At 36.3% G+C, this 16759-nt stretch overlaps 1 protein-coding gene across 1 annotated transcript in view; it reads right to left on the bottom strand.

Annotated features, from left to right (window-relative positions):
* LOC106065751 (cyclic AMP-responsive element-binding protein 3-like protein 2) overlaps positions 1 to 14610 on the bottom strand; it is a 40108-nt gene extending 25498 nt beyond the window's left edge. The window contains exon 1 of the mRNA XM_056031431.1: positions 14367 to 14610. Within this exon, the coding sequence (XP_055887406.1) occupies positions 14367 to 14465 (99 nt within the window). The 5' untranslated portion in view covers positions 14466 to 14610. The remainder of the gene's footprint in view (positions 1 to 14366) is intronic.
* Positions 14611 to 16759: the final 2149 nt, after the last annotated feature.

Here is a 16759-nt window from a genome sequence, read left to right as displayed (position 1 = left end):
TCTGACAGGCAAGTCTTTAGTCTTTTATGCTGGTGTATTCTCTGGTCTGAAGAATACTACTAATCTCTATATATGTATGTATGTGTGTGTGTGTGTACTTTACAGGTCTTAGTTGTCTGTGTGTCTATAGCAGATCTTGTTTTTCTCATTAACATGTGTACTGGATCTAAATGTGTTACCTTGTGTGTGTGTGTGTGTGGACACTACGTTTTGTCAGAGAGCTATGGACATAAGTATCCTGGCAACACAATCATAAATATACAATAATACCAAGCAGACTGCATTTATTATACTGCAGGTGACTGTATTTTTCAAATCAACAATGTAATGGTATATTAAAGTAAATATTATATTTAGCTTTAAGACAGGCACTAACATTAAGAGTCAATTGAAATAGTTTGTATGGATAGATTTATGTTCTCGTGTTGTTCATTCAGACAATGAAAGAGATCAATGTTGAAGAAGAAATCACAAAGTGAAACAAATCACAAAGTGAAACAAATCACACAGTGAAACAAATCACAAAGTGAAACAAATCACAAAGTGAAACAAATCACACAGTGAAACAAATCACAAAGTGAAACAAATCACAAAGTGAAACAAATCACACAGTGAAACAAATCACAAAGTCCTTTCAGTTTTGCAAAGAAATCATATCAGTGAATAGAACAGAGAGACAGACTATCATGTTATTTGTGGCCACTTTTTGTTGTCAAAATGTGAAGGGGAGGGACAACTGCTCATACTGCAATGATCCAGCTCCTTTAATTCCAACAGTGGCATAAGTAGTCTCCCTGTAGTTTTTGTTTCAATTCATTTAAGAGGAGAGGGGGAGAGGAAAGGCCAGTGTTTCATTGTCATGGTCTGCTGCTAGACACAGCTGACCTCAGCTTGACCTGGAGAACATTCCAGATAGAAACATTTACCAACAAGTCAAGTCAAGTATTGCATATACATTATCTTGTTTCCATTGGATCCTATGGTCTAGTCTAGATCATTGTCAGGTCTTTTTTTGTTGTGTTCCTAAGTATTGCCTGTCTTTTGTTTTGTTCCTAAGTATTGCCTGTCTTTTGTTTTGTTCCTAAGTATTGCCTGTCTTTTGTTTTGTTCCTAAGTATTGCCTGTCTTTTGTTTTTTCCTTCTTACTTGACAACTTAGAACAAACAAAACAACAACAACAACAAAGCTTCTTATAATAGAAAGAACAGTCTCAGGCTAGAACTCAGGCTATATTCTCCATTACTTCATCTAACTATTGGTTAGCAGCAATTATACACAAATAAGTTTTACAATTTTGGATTCAACTATCTATAGCTAGCAACTATTCAAAAGACTATTCAGTTTAGACCCTAGCCAGTTCTCAATGAAAACCTCATGTGTTCACAGAACACGCCCTTCACTCTAGTCACACTTCAGTTGTGTGCAAACATCCACCCAGACATGACTGCTCTACTGGAGTCTAAGGCAGGCATCAGTAAAATAATAAAAAAAAAAAACTTTCACACGAAGTCTAGAAACAGAAATATTTGACACTAGTCGACCGGCGGAGTAGCATACGCCGCTATTTTGCAGGGCCGGCCTTAGGCAGCTGCAACCTATGCGACCGCAGTGGGCCCCGCACTTTCGTAGGACCCGCGCTAATTCTAGGTGTATAAATTATTAAATTAAACCATTTTAAAACTTATAACAGATTTCCCGCGGCCTCCTGTCGATTTACCAGGAGCTCCTGGAAATCTCCTGAAATTGCAAAAATATACGAAAAAGTTCTGGAAATATCCGGTAATTATTAAAATCTTAAAAAACTCAAACAAATCTCCTGAAATATATAGACAAAAATTTTCATTTTGGGGTGTCATTCAAAATGGAAAACGACAATCCTACTCGCGATAAAAAAAAACGGCATTATACCGTAATTTTGGAATCTGGTGAAAGAAGCTTCTCGCGCCTCAAACTAATGAAGAATTACTTGAGGTCAACAATTCTCGTAGATAAGATTGAAACATTTGGTAATTCTTGCTATTGAGCGTGACTTATGTAGGAAACAGAATTCTTACGATATACTGTATGACTTCGCTACACACAAGGCTCGTGTAGTAATTATGTGTGTAGTAAAGAATGAATAAAATGCAAAGACAAATTTATTTTCTAATACAAACTCTTAAATTTCACTTGTTATCAGTATCCCTACCTAAAGTGGGCCCCGCGAAATTCGTTTCGCATAGGGCCCTACAACGGTTGAGTCCGGCTCTGCTATTTAGTGACAGGTGAATACAGAGTATATTACTTGCTCTCCTCCCCACTCTCTTTTTTTTTTCGCCGCTAAAACTACGTGGGGTAGAAATAACAAAGAGTAATCTTTCCATGACTTCTTGGTCACAACGGTTAAGTCCGGCCCTGCTATTTTGTAACGGGTGAATACAACTTGTTCTCCCCGCCCTCTTTTTTTTTCGTAGGGTAACTCTAGTCTGACTTGCAGAAATAAGAGTGATCTTTCCTTTACTTCTTGTCCAAACTATTGAACCATGAAGAGAATTATATATTTGACATTCTACAAGCGGAATTATTTTATTCCGTTTTTTTAAAGCACATTTTACCAGCATTGGATACATGTTTCAACCCATCTGGAGTTGTGTGTATATATTTATTTCTTTATCACAAGACATTCTCTAAATAGAGGACTATTTTATTAAACAAAACCTTTATGGGTCATGGATTGAACCTAATAAATGTCTATCAATTTTAACCTATTGATTAGTTCCAGCTGAGCAAGTCCATTGCTGTTCCAACAGGTTAATGGAGTTTACATAGAGACATTTATCTCCAGTCCACTGAAGTCATACACGAGTCTATCTCACACACACACGTTCAACCATGTGTGGGTTATAGTATTTCCATTTCCATGTATTTTTTTAATGTTTGAAATATTAGCTTACTATTTGTGTTATGTATAACAGTAAAGTAAAAAAAAAGTTCTTTCAGTCCTTGCGATCAATAGGGCAGATGATGTAAAGGGGTTCTATTTCTGTGGCCACAATTAACGAGGGTGTCATGTGGCCAGCACAATGACCAACCGCCTTTACTTTCAACAACTAATGTCACCTACCCATTACAGCTGCGTGGGCTCGAAGGCGCCCAACTATCACTAAATTAAAAAAAAAAAAAACAATCTTCACCAGGATCTCGGTTCGGAAGCCAAGCGCTCAGCCACCTACCGCCAGTCTAACGTGTAGAATATTTAAAAAAAAACATTCAGACAAAAAAAACACAACAAGATATGTAAAGAATCATATTTTATTCAATAGAAACAGTCAACGAGCCAGAGCCTAGCTGGTATCTACTGGTAGGATATTCTAGGACACTTGGCATAATGATCTGTTAACATTTCACCTTTATGTGCACCAACATTTATCTTTTTTTTTTTCTGTCACCATGTGAATTGTGAGTAGCACTACTAAAGAAGAAGAAGAGAACACATGCATGTGTAGACCTATGGGTGTGCTACACATCTAACTGTTGAAGTGATCATTAACTACAAGTGTGCTCTCCCTCCACTCCCCTTCCCCTAACTATTTCCTAGTGCATCAAGTAGCATACAATTATCCCTAATGATGTCCTTTGACCTGAAACGTACAGCCAAGAGCGTCAGGTAGACAGACAGAAGATCAACACAGGAACAGGCTCGTCAAACAAAGGTGTGTGTGTGTGTGTCTACATTGTTACTTCTTCCTGGACTTAAGGCGGTCACATGTAAACTATGTTGACATCCCGTAGTGGCGTATTTACCTAGTTCACTAACGGCATTTCTTCCCTTGAGATTATCACAGCTAAAACATCGCGCAGACAATAGGACAACATAGAGCAGGGAAACAAAACACATCAGCTGACACATCTACAGCCACGGTATAGACTAGATCAGTGATTTCCAAGTCTATCAAACAAAGGCTTTATCTCGCTAAACAGCTTTAGTCAGAAAGGGACACGAGATACAGACGCGCATCCATTGAGTAAGACACAAGGTATCTTTTGGATTTGATATAAAGGTCTAAGAGCGCTCTGTGTTTGAGCACCATCTCCGTCCTACACTTACAACGAACTCCAGTGACACAGTGGCTAACTATCTAGATAGGTGGGTGTGTCACACGTGATGGTCAGCCTACTAAAGATTGTCGGACACTAAGAGTATATAAGATGTAGGCCTATTACTTTGGCTATTGCTTCCCAGTACCCTGAGCATGTGGGACACTAAGAGTATATAAGATGTAGGCCTATTACTTAGGCTATTCCTTCCCAGTACCCTGAGCATGTGGGACACTAAGAGTATATAAGATGTAGGCCTATTACTTAGGCTATTCCTTCCCAGTACCCTGAGCATGTGGGACACTAAGAGTATATAAGATGTAGGCCTATTACTTTGGCTATTCCTTCCCAGTACCCTGAGCATGTGGGACACTAAGAGTATATAAGATGTAGGCCTATTACTTTGGCTGTTCCTTCCCAGTACCCTGAGCATGTGGGACACTAAGAGCATATAAGATGTAGGCCTATTACTTTGGCTGTTCCTTCCCAGTACCCTGAGCATGTGGGACACTAAGAGTATATAAGATGTAGGCCTATTACTTTGGCTATTCCTTCCCAGTACCCTGAGCATGTGGGACACTAAGAGCATATAAGATGTAGGCCTATTACTTAGGCTATTCCTTCCCAGTACCCTGAGCATGTGGGACACTAAGAGCATATAAGATGTAGGCCTATTACTTAGGCTATTCCTTCCCAGTACCCTGAGCATGTGGGACACTAAGAGTATATAAGATGTAGGCCTATTACTTTGGCTATTCCTTCCCAGTACCCTGAGCATGTGGGACACTAAGAGCATATAAGATGTAGGCCTATTACTTAGGCTATTCCTTCCCAGTACCCTGAGCATGTGGGACACTAAGAGTATATAAGATGTAGGCCTATTACTTTGGCTATTCCTTCCCAGTACCCTGAGCATGTGGGACACTAAGAGCATATAAGATGTAGGCCTATTACTTTGGCTGTTCCTTCCCAGTACCCTGAGCATGTCTACTCGGCAGCAGTATATCTAAGACTCGGACAAGCTAGGTCACGTCAGTTACGTACTAGTATATAATACTAAATAATGACGTATCCAGGGATACAATGAGCTATAGAAAGTATGATAGTAATAGTTGGCAATATTCTTTCCACCCGTTGACCAAAGAAACCGGTGACCTTTACTCCGCCTCGACAGACTAAAACATGGCCTCAAAAACTTGCCAACCTATTAAAGGCTTACGCTACAAGGCAACAGGATGTATTGTTTGCATGGCTGACATAACAAACCAGTAACTCCGGAAGAAAGGAGTGTGGAAATCTCGGGGCGGTGGTAGCTACTACAAAATGTTAGATCGCCGGCGCAAACATGCATGAAGTGCTTTCTTACGTTACACAAAAAGAATGTTTGGTCATGTATGAGGGTAGTTCATACCATTTGACCAGAGACTAAACTAAAGTAGGCCTAATCATCTACCACAAGACAGACTGACGTGGTCATCAACCACAAGACAGACTGACGTGGTCAGCAACCACAAGACTAATTAACGTGGTCATCTGACACTGAACAGATAAGTGGAAAGTTTATCTACAGACTGACACATTTCCAACTACCCCCCCCCCCCCACCTTTTTGTCACACAAATTTCTTACAAACATATTCTGTGCATTAAACAATATAGATCCAGATATAAAAAAAATAAATTTTTAAAAGTCTATTCGAAAAGAATAATGCAATCGTCTTCTCCAGTCAGAAACACGGGTGGCTTAACAATGTCGAGTTTGAAACGCTATTGTTATAAACTCGACAAGTACAGAGAGATATATAGAGTAGTGCAGTCCTTTTCTTTTTTAAAAAGGGGGGGGGGGGGTACATTTCCATTATCTTATGAATTTTGAACTCCTTTATTCCTCCTATATTCAACGGGAAATGTAGCCTTCTATACACAGTATGTACACAACACAGACTACAATGACACAGTGTTATCTACTGTCTTTTACATTACAGACACCAGCACCTAATGGTTATCTGCTGTACTCTCTCAGTGTATACACACTAGCGACAGCCATGTTCAAATAGTCAATGTGTGTGTCAACGAAGATATCAATCATCTTGAAAACAGACTACATACATTTGAAGGTATATTAGACAGACGTCCGGATAGCTTCCCCTTCAAATCAAACCTTTAATATCCGCACAAACAAGAAGTTCTTTAAAAGAAACTGGTATCAATAAGATCTACCTAGTGGTTTTTATATCTCTCTAATCAGTGCATAGAAAAGTCAGCTAGATGTACACAAGTACATTGTGTTGAAACAGTTTAGAGAAATCAACTGAAAAGGTTTGAGGAAAGACAGTGAGGCTCGTGTTTTGTTTTTTGGGGGGATGAGCTGTTGTTGTCGGATAACTTAGAGTGTCAAGAAATGAATGGGATGAGCTGTGTTTGTCGGATAACTTAGAGAGTCAAGAAATGAATGGGATGAGCTGTGTTTGTCGGATAACTTAGAGTGTCAAGAAATGAATGGGATGAGCTGTGTTTGTCGGATAACTTAGAGTGTCAAGAAATGAATGGGATGAGCTGTGTTTGTCGGATAACTTAGAGAGTCAAGAAATGAATGGGATGAGCTGTGTTTGTCGGATAACTTAGAGTGTCAAGAAATGAATGGGATGAGCTGTGTTTGTCGGATAACTTAGAGAGTCAAGAAATGAATGGGATGAGCTGTGTTTGTCGGATAACTTAGAGTGTCAAGAAATGAATGGGATGAGCTGTGTTTGTCGGATAACTTAGAGTGTCAAGAAATGAATGGGATGAGCTGTGTTTGTCGGATAACTTAGAGTGTCAAGAAATGAATGGGATGAGCTGCGTTTGTCGGATAACTTAGAGAGTCAAGAAATGAATGGGATGAGCTGTGTTTGTCGGATAACTTAGAGAGTCAAGAAATGAATGGGATGAGCTGTGTTTGTCGGATAACTTAGAGTGTCAAGAAATGAATGGGATGAGCTGTGTTTGTCGGATAACTTAGAGTGTCAAGAAATGAATGGGATGAGCTGTGTTTGTCGGATAACTTAGAGTGTCAAGAAATGAATGGGATGAGCTGTGTTTGTCGGATAACTTAGAGTGTCAAGAAATGAATGGGATGAGCTGTGTTTGTCGGATAACTTAGAGTGTCAAGAAATGAATGGGATGAGCTGTGTTTGTCGGATAACTTAGAGTGTCAAGAAATGAATGGGATGAGCTGTGTTTGTCGGATAACTTAGAGTGTCAAGAAATGAATGGGATGAGCTGCGTTTGTCGGATAACTTAGAGAGTCAAGAAATGAATGGGATGAGCTGTGTTTGTCGGATAACTTAGAGTGTCAAGAAATGAATGGGATGAGCTGTGTTTGTCGGATAACTTAGAGAGTCAAGAAATGAATGGGATGAGCTGTGTTTGTCGGATAACTTAGAGTGTCAAGAAATGAATGGGATGAGCTGTGTTTGTCGGATAACTTAGAGTGTCAAGAAATGAATGGGATGAGCTGCGTTTGTCGGATAACTTAGAGTGTCAAGAAATGAATGGGATGAGCTGTGTTTGTCGGATAACTTAGAGTGTCAAGAAATGAATGGGATGAGCTGCGTTTGTCGGATAACTTAGAGTGTCAAGAAATGAATGGGATGAGCTGTGTTTGTCGGATAACTTAGAGTGTCAAGAAATGAATGGGATGAGCTGTGTTTGTCGGATAACTTAGAGAGTCAAGAAATGAATGGGATGAGCTGTGTTTGTCGGATAACTTAGAGTGTCAAGAAATGAATGGGATGAGCTGTGTTTGTCGGATAACTTAGAGAGTCAAGAAATGAATGGGATGAGCTGTGTTTGTCGGATAACTTAGAGAGTCAAGAAATGAATGGGATGAGCTGTGTTTGTCGGATAACTTAGAGAGTCAAGAAATGAATGGGATGAGCTGCGTTTGTCGGATAACTTAGAGAGTCAAGAAATGAATGGGATGAGCTGTGTTTGTCGGATAACTTAGAGTGTCAAGAAATGAATGGGATGAGCTGTGTTTGTCGGATAACTTAGAGTGTCAAGAAATGAATGGGATGAGCTGTGTTTGTCGGATAACTTAGAGTGTCAAGAAATGAATGGGATGAGCTGTGTTTGTCGGATAACTTAGAGTGTCAAGAAATGAATGGGATGAGCTGCGTTTGTCGGATAACTTAGAGTGTCAAGAAATGAATGGGATGAGCTGTGTTTGTCGGATAACTTAGAGTGTCAAGAAATGAATGGGATGAGCTGTGTTTGTCGGATAACTTAGAGTGTCAAGAAATGAATGGGATGAGCTGTGTTTGTCGGATAACTTAGAGTGTCAAGAAATGAATGAAATGAGCTGTGTTTGTCGGATAACTTAGAGTGTCAAGAAATGAATGGGATGAGCTGTGTTTGTCGGATAACTTAGAGTGTCAAGAAATGAATGGGATGAAGTTGTTATATAAACTGGTAGGTTAGAGTTGTCTAGAAATTGGTGACATGGTTTGCATGTTAGAGTATGTAAATCTTCCTGGACTTTCACGCCTGCTACATTTAGACATAGCTATATTTCTATCTCTTTATCTACAGCCATCTCACAGTAGTCACGAGACAACAACAACGAGGCTGGATGGACGGATAGATTGATAGACAGATATATAGATAATCAGCATGTATTACCTAGACGCTGATATAATGTGCAGGCACAGCATGATAGAAAACAAACAAACGATGGGTCACGTGGTCCCCAGTCTCTCAATGATAATGTACAAGCAACGAGATCAATTTAACCCTAAAGGCTTATTGAGGCAAGTGGACACAGCTGTTGGCCCGTGTAACACATTGCCTCTGTGCATGTATATGTACTAGAGCAGATGAACCTCATCTACAACAAGGAAACCGAGACGTTAGTGTTGGATTAATTATTTGAAACAGTAGCCATTCATAGAGCAGGGTACACGTACTGTTGGGGGTGGGGGGGGGGTGGCGGTGGAGAAAAAGGATGTATTCAAGTGTGTGTATTAGATCTTATATAGAGAACCCCAGATCTATTAAGTAGACAGAGCGTGAAAGACCTCTGGTATAAAGTAGACAGAGCGTGAAAAAAAAAAAAAGACCTCAGTTGTAGCCAGGGCGTAAAAAAAACGTTAAAAATACAGCCAATGTTTATTGAATTCCAAGAAGGAAATGTTTGCGCTAGTGCTGGGGATAACAAATCCTGGTTATTGTTTCCCTTGTATGCTAGCAGAAATGGCTCCTTTCAAAATGTATTGATAAGCTGTAATCTAAACTAACTGTACATACTAAGGAACACGTGCTCAAAGACACTACAGTGGGTTTGTGTTACGCTGCGAGTCAGTCCTACTTACAATAAACAAATGATGGGAAATCGGATTTGTAATAGCGCTTTTAGCATGATCTCAACGCGAGGGAATGCACAAAGAATGGCTTCCTTTTAGGAGCCGAGAAACAAATCTTTCCAGCAATACACACGTGAGAGCTATCCCAAGTGACCAAGAAATAGGCTTAGATAGCTAGTTGTATAGGTTTATTTGGCTATTTGTATAGGTTTATATGGCTAGTTGTATAGGTTTATATGGCTATTTGTATAGGTTTATATGGCTATTTGTATAGGTTTATTGGGCTATTTGTATAGGTTTATATGGCTATTTGTATAGGTTTATATGGCTATTTGTATAGGTTTATATGGCTATTTGTATAGGTTTATATGGCTATTTGTATAGGTTTATTTGGCTATTTGTATAGGTTTATTGGGCTATTTGTATAGGTTTATATGGCTATTTGTATAGGTTTATATGGCTATTTGTATAGGTTTATTGGGCTATTTGTATAGGTTTATATGGCTATTTGTATAGGTTTATTGGGCTATTTGTATAGGTTTATATGGCTATTTGTATAGGTTTATATGGCTATTTGTATAGGTTTATTGGGCTATTTGTATAGGTTTATTGGGCTATTTGTATAGGTTTATATGGCTATTTGTATAGGTTTATATGGCTATTTGTATAGGTTTATATGGCTATTTGTATAGGTTTATATGGCTATTTGTATAGGTTTATATGGCTATTTGTATAGGTTTATATGGCTATTTGTATAGGTTTATTGGGCTATTTGTATAGGTTTATTGGGCTATTTGTATAGGTTTATATGGCTATTTGTATAGGTTTATATGGCTATTTGTATAGGTTTATATGGCTATTTGTATAGGTTTATATGGCTATTTGTATAGGTTTATGGCTTTTTTTTTTTTCGGCAAAGATTACTGAAAAACCAATGGCACGAAAGGTTCCTGAAGTATTGTCACTTGAAACCTAGAGCAATATGTACAAGTAGATTCGAAATGCATGGCAATTGGTCAAATCAACCATTTCCATCTCTGATGTGATACAGCCATTGATCTGTAATATTTGAAAAAAAAAACAACAACAACAAAAAAAAAAGGTCGCCTGTTGCTTTTAAACCCATTCAAAACAGGCCATGTTCTATGCTAGTCTGTAAACATTTTATGTTAGCTAGTCACCAAGTCAAAAACAAAAAGTGCCCCCCCCCCCCAGCCCTGTCCTATAATCATGTTTGTTTATACAGGCACCGAGTTCACATCTACAGTCATCTCCAGCTAAGATGTAGAAGCAAAGTGGTTCAAGTCTGCACATAGCCAGGTCATGAACTCACACAAACCAGAAGGCTGCGCGTTAAGTAGGTCACCAGGCGCTAGCAGTTGAAACCCAAATAAAATGTTTGTGCATTTAAGTAAATGATAGAAAACAACAACAACAACAATGTTTTCATTTCCAAAGAACTTTTACTTTATAATTAAATTGTCTTGATGAAGAGAACGAGGAACTAGTTTTAAAACTGCAGACATAAACAGATTTCTTGCCTTTCTTTGGATTACTTGCAGAGAACTTAAACAAAAAAAAAATAAATACATGACTCAGGAGCTTACATTAGAGATTTCCCTTTTAACTGCTGACTGGCAGAAATGTCAGCAGAAAAAAAGTTCCATCCTGACAGAAAGAGAAAAATGATGAAACTATTTCCTCGCAATCAGTGATAAGAATCATTCCGAATTTCATACCAGATGTTGTCACTGAACTACAGGAAGATTAACTATACATCTAGTCTCTAGAGTTAGGGTCTATTCAAATAAGTGACCAGGGTTTCAAAACAACAACAATACAAACGAAAGCATCTGCTAGATAGGACATTGACTTGTTGTATAGACCTAGGAAATAAGCAAACAAATCATTCTAGCCTAACAACAGAACAAGAAAATCAATGGCTTTGATAGTTCTCAACTAATAATTAAAAAAATGAAGTTGTGTTTTTACTCTTCTAGACAGACAGGGTTACATGATGACCTGCTAACTATTGTAAAGAAACGCAAGCTCAAAATATATGGCCATATTACAAGATCCACTGTGCTCGCAAAGACCCTCCTTCAGGGAACAGTACCAGGAAAAAGAAGAAGAGGCAGACAGAGAAAGCGATGGGAGGACAACATAAAAGAATGGACAGGCTTCTATTGATAGAGGTTTTAAACAAGGCAAAAGAAAGGGAGGAATGGAGAACGACGGTAAACAAGTCTTGCTTGGTGCCCCAATGTACAACAGATAGGTGAAGGTAAGGTAAAGTAAGACAGACAGTACCATACATTTAGTGCTTATGCAGCTATTGAATTACTCTGTTAACTTATATTCCTGTAGTACTGAGCCATACATGCCTTCCCCCCCCCCCCCAAAAAAAAAATTGTTTTTATTTTTTGTTATGTAGAGATAAACGGTTTTCCTAAGAAGCTGATAGCCAGTGGAATGCTACTCTGTTGTTAGACGGTGGCTTTAAAGTGGGGAGGGGGGAAAGAGGGGTGCAATGTGCATAGCCTGACAAAAGTAAAAAAAAAAGAACAGGATGCTCCATCCTGAAAACTAATACTGGTGAGAAAACATCTGAAAGTGGAAGTTAGTAAACCAAGGGCAAGGTCACAAACATCTCTATTTTTAATTAATTTTTTTTAAACTATATTATTTTTAAAAAAATTAAAATACATAAGAATTTCAAAATCAGAGATTTTGTTTGAATTGTTAGCAAAATCTAAAGAAATATCTCAAAATAGACAAAACACATACACAATATGTCAAACAAGATAGAGATAAACTAAATATATACATAACATATTAGGCAAATAAAAGAAACACATTATATGATAATATCTGAAATAAACAGAACACACTAGACAATAAACCATACAAACACCATGCATACTGAAAATGTAATGGTAAAGTACTGCGTAAAAAAATGAAACCAGCTTAAATTTTTTCATAAATTAACAAAGTTTCTTTGTTCTTGTTATAAATTTTTCATTTCTAAAACTGACCCTTATTTTTTTCCTAAGGGTGGTTTTTACAAATATTATAGATCTGTTCAGATTTTAAAAAAAACTAGAAAATAAAACAAAAAATTAAAATGAACTTTCCTCTCTTATCATGTTATTTTTTAAAATAAATCTATTTGGCTCAGCATGTCAGTTTTATTTTTTGTTGCTGTTGTTGCTTTTAAATAAATCTATTTGGCTCAGCAAGTCTTGTTTCATTTTTTGTTGTTGTTTTTCAGTACTTTAAACAAAAATCGAAGAAAAAAATGTATCATTAAATAAATAAATTTAATTAATTAATTAATACCATTCTTTTTAACATAACACATAAACCTAGTGCTTCAAGCAAACTAACTTTATGGAAGATGTCCATGAGAAAAACACAAGATTCATTTATTTTAGACCTATAGATCTCATTCAATATGACAGAATAATTTCCTTAAAGACGTTTTAACCAAAGCTGACTAAAATATCAATAAAAGTAAATAATTTTGTTTTCTTTAATTTAAAATTATAGATTTCCAGTAACCTTATTTTTGTCCTCTATGAACCAAAGCCCTTAAGGTTACTCCCTCTTCTTAACTTTTTGTCACCTTTAAGACTAAGGCGTCTAAGGAAAGGCTTGCATTAAAATTAGATCTTGATGACAATGATGAAGAGTTTACAGATTTCTTGTTATAAAAGTACTGCTATGATTTATATCAAATTAAGTCTAAGTAGATCTAAATCTAGATGGCTAGAGCTATTCTAGACTAGATTACAGATATATGTATGTCTAGTCTAGATTATATAGAAATAGAAATATTCATCAAAATCAAACAGACACAAACACTCTTTTGTTCCCTTGGCAATCAAATCATTAAATAAGAACAATCTGATATAAACTTTGTCATGTGTAAATTATGAGTGAGTCTGGTGTGAATGTACACTTTGATTTCTTATAGTGTTATAGTTATGTTTTTTGTTTGGTGTAATGCACAAATTGTAAGAAAAATTTCCATATGGACAATAAAGATTATTATTATTATTAAATATTCGATGTGACAAAACAAAATCAAAAAAAAAAAGTTATAGATCTATTTAATAACACTATCAGGATCATAATCATAATGTCATAATCATTAGTATCAAGATTTAAAATTAATAATATGCCTATATTACACTAGACTCTACTATGATAAAATATATACCAGATCTTTATTCTAGACTTCAACATTACAATATAACAGACTGGACTAAGGGATTGTGTATAGATCTACTACTAAACAGATAATAATAATAATAATAATCTTTATTATCCGTAAGGAAAGTTGTCTTACAATTTGTGCATTACTATTTACACCAAACAAAAAACATTATAACTATAAGAAACCAAAGCCAAAGTGTACATTCACACCAGACTCACTCATAATTTACATGTGACAAAGTGAAAGTTTATACCAGATTGTTCTTATTTAAAATTTAATGATTTGATTGCCAGGGGAACAAAAGAGAGTTTGTGTCTGTTTGTCTTTGCTATCGGTGTCTTGTATCTCTTTTGTGATAGTGATGGTAAAATCACAAAATCCTGACCAAAAATAAGCCATACAAAGCTCGTAGATTTCTAAATCTAAATAAGCCACTAAAGATGGGCGTCACCCATAATAATAATACATGCATGACCTGCATTCGCAATAGACGTAAATACAACTTCAAAGATAGAGATCAAGAAAATAAATTTCAACAAGATCTGCTTCAGACGTTGAGTATAGATAAAACAAAACTAATGTACATATTGTGACTATTTATTTCTTAAACTGAAAGCAAAATAATAACATTAAAAAGTAACATATGTCACTGAATTTTTCTATAAATCACCACGAAGGACCCCATTCACTACCGGTTTCTATTTTACTTCAATCATCCACAAAAACTTACCACATGCGAGTGAAATATGTCGCTTGCATCAAAGAAATCCACATCATCTGGCTCTTCCAGATATTCAAGTTTTCTATCGTGTCCATAAAGGATGTCCATTTTCGTAGTGTCCCTGAGGTTTGGTAGAAGACCAAAATACCTCAAGGGATAGCCGTTAACCGATGGGAGAAGGAGGAGGAGGATCCGCACGGGACTCTATTTTCTCTTGCAGTGTACTTTGTTGTGCTTGCTATTCTCAAGCCAGCAGCGCTAGAATATATTGCAGCCCAACAACGCACTGAAAAAAACTTACGCCAATAAGTTTCCCGATGCATTAAAATTTGTCTATAAATATTTGTACTATTTCCGCAAACATATTATGTAATTTAATATAATAATTTCGAATTACTTAAACATCAAACATTATTTTCCGTATACTTTGAACAGTTGTTTGTCAAATAGATATATATTTATATTTTTAACACGCTTGACACGTCTAGTCGGAACCAGCCAATCAAATGTGGGGATTCCAGTTATACTCTTTTTTTTTTAATGTGTGCTATTTTTAGCCTACGCCCGCCCACTTAAATGAACATTTCAAAATAGACTGGAGGCCTCTCCGCTAATTTTTTTTTTTTACCCGCAATCGCTTGAATCAAAGTGCCGCTATAAGTTATTTAAAACTAGATCTAAAAGCTTTTACTAAAAAAATAAATTTAATTAGATATTGGAAATCTTAGATCTAATTTCAGAAATATTCATCAAATATCCGATGTAGCTAAATTACTAACAATTTTTTCATTATTAATTGTGACACATTACAAGAATGGTAGGCTATTAATATTTAGGCCTAATGATATATAGGCATTAATACATTTTTCTTCATTAATAAAAAAGTAATGGAAATAATTTAAAAACAAGAATAATAAAATAAACATATTGTAATAATAATAAATGGCTCGAATCCAAATCAAGACCAATAATAGTAATTACTAAGGTGTAGACCAGTGATTCCCAAAGTGGTCTATATATAGACCCACAGGGGTCTACGAAGACTTCCAAGGGGTCTACGAAAGTGAAAAAATAAAGTGGGGGTCTACGATAATAGATTTTATTTAATGAGGTCGTGACTTTATTTTTCACATTCCATTTATGTAATTATTTCATACACCATTATATGATTTGTATCTTAGTCAATCCTATAAATATTTATTCTGATATTCAAAGGAAAAATTGTTCTATTCAATGTCAATACTTTTTTTAATAGCTTAATTTTTTTCTACATGTAATTAATGTTTTAAAAAAAGCAAGGTAGCAGACTTTACAGCGTTGATTATTTAAAATTTGGATTTATTCTTTCCTTGTCAAACAAGCCGTTGCCTAAGTACCTTTTTGAAGACGCTATGAAACCAATTACGCTGGAGGATCATTTGAGACAATGCCACCATGACAAAATAGATAACGATTTGAAAAACATTCGAACACTCAAAGATAAAGTTCAGAATAGAACCACAAAATCTCTCTTCCACATCATAGAGAGAGGATGATGGTTTCTGAGAGTCTTACAATATCTCTTTACTTATAACAAAATACAGAAAACAGCAAAAGTCAAACATTGATTAAACCAGCCGTTTTACACAAACCTACATCTGTTATTATTAAAAGAATTTCTTAAATACAGTTCAAGGCACATCAGTGGCATGAGTTATAAAACTAAAGGCTTCTTATGTAATTCTTTGCAAACGACATCTATACAGTTTGGGATCAACGGCATCACCGGTCTGACAAGGTGTAGCGCTGTGTGCTACAAACGGCCTAATGGTTTTTCCTCAGGGTTGACCCACGAAACCTTTCCCATTTTGGCAGCAGAGTTTTGAATTCAGTTTTCCTTCTGCTAGGTGATTAGCAAGCCAAGGCCATTCCAGCTCAAAGCTTACTGGTTAAGGCGCCAGTTACTCGCCTTCGCCCCTTCTTCTGTTAATGAAAACAGTTCTGCAGACTCAATATTTGATCCACACATGAAAGATCAAGAAATGCACGAGAAACTGCTCTTTGCAAAACCCTTTACAATGATACTTAAGGCTAATTAATTAATTAGTATTTAATGTTTGAAAGACTACTTCATAGAACAAATTTCTATATGAAACATAATATCCTTAGCAACGGATGATAAACCTTTAATTGGTTTAAATTTAAATGTTATCAATAAAAACGACAGGTCTCTATAATGTAATGTGTAGTTTTAAATTAATTTTTTCAGTCTTAAACTCACTACAGTTAGAAATTTGTTTAAAAAAAAAGATGAATTTGCAATAATGTGTGCAAGTTAAGCAGGGGGTCTACCGAAAATAAGAAAGCATAGCAAGGGGTCTACGAGACAAAAAAGTTTGGGAACCACTGGTGTAGACCTATTT

Source organism: Biomphalaria glabrata, chromosome 6 (genome assembly GCF_947242115.1).
Source record: "Biomphalaria glabrata chromosome 6, xgBioGlab47.1, whole genome shotgun sequence".
NCBI lineage: Eukaryota > Metazoa > Mollusca > Gastropoda > Planorbidae > Biomphalaria > Biomphalaria glabrata.
The sequence above is the reverse complement of the archived record's forward strand: the minus strand, read 5'-3'. Positions and strand labels throughout refer to the sequence as shown.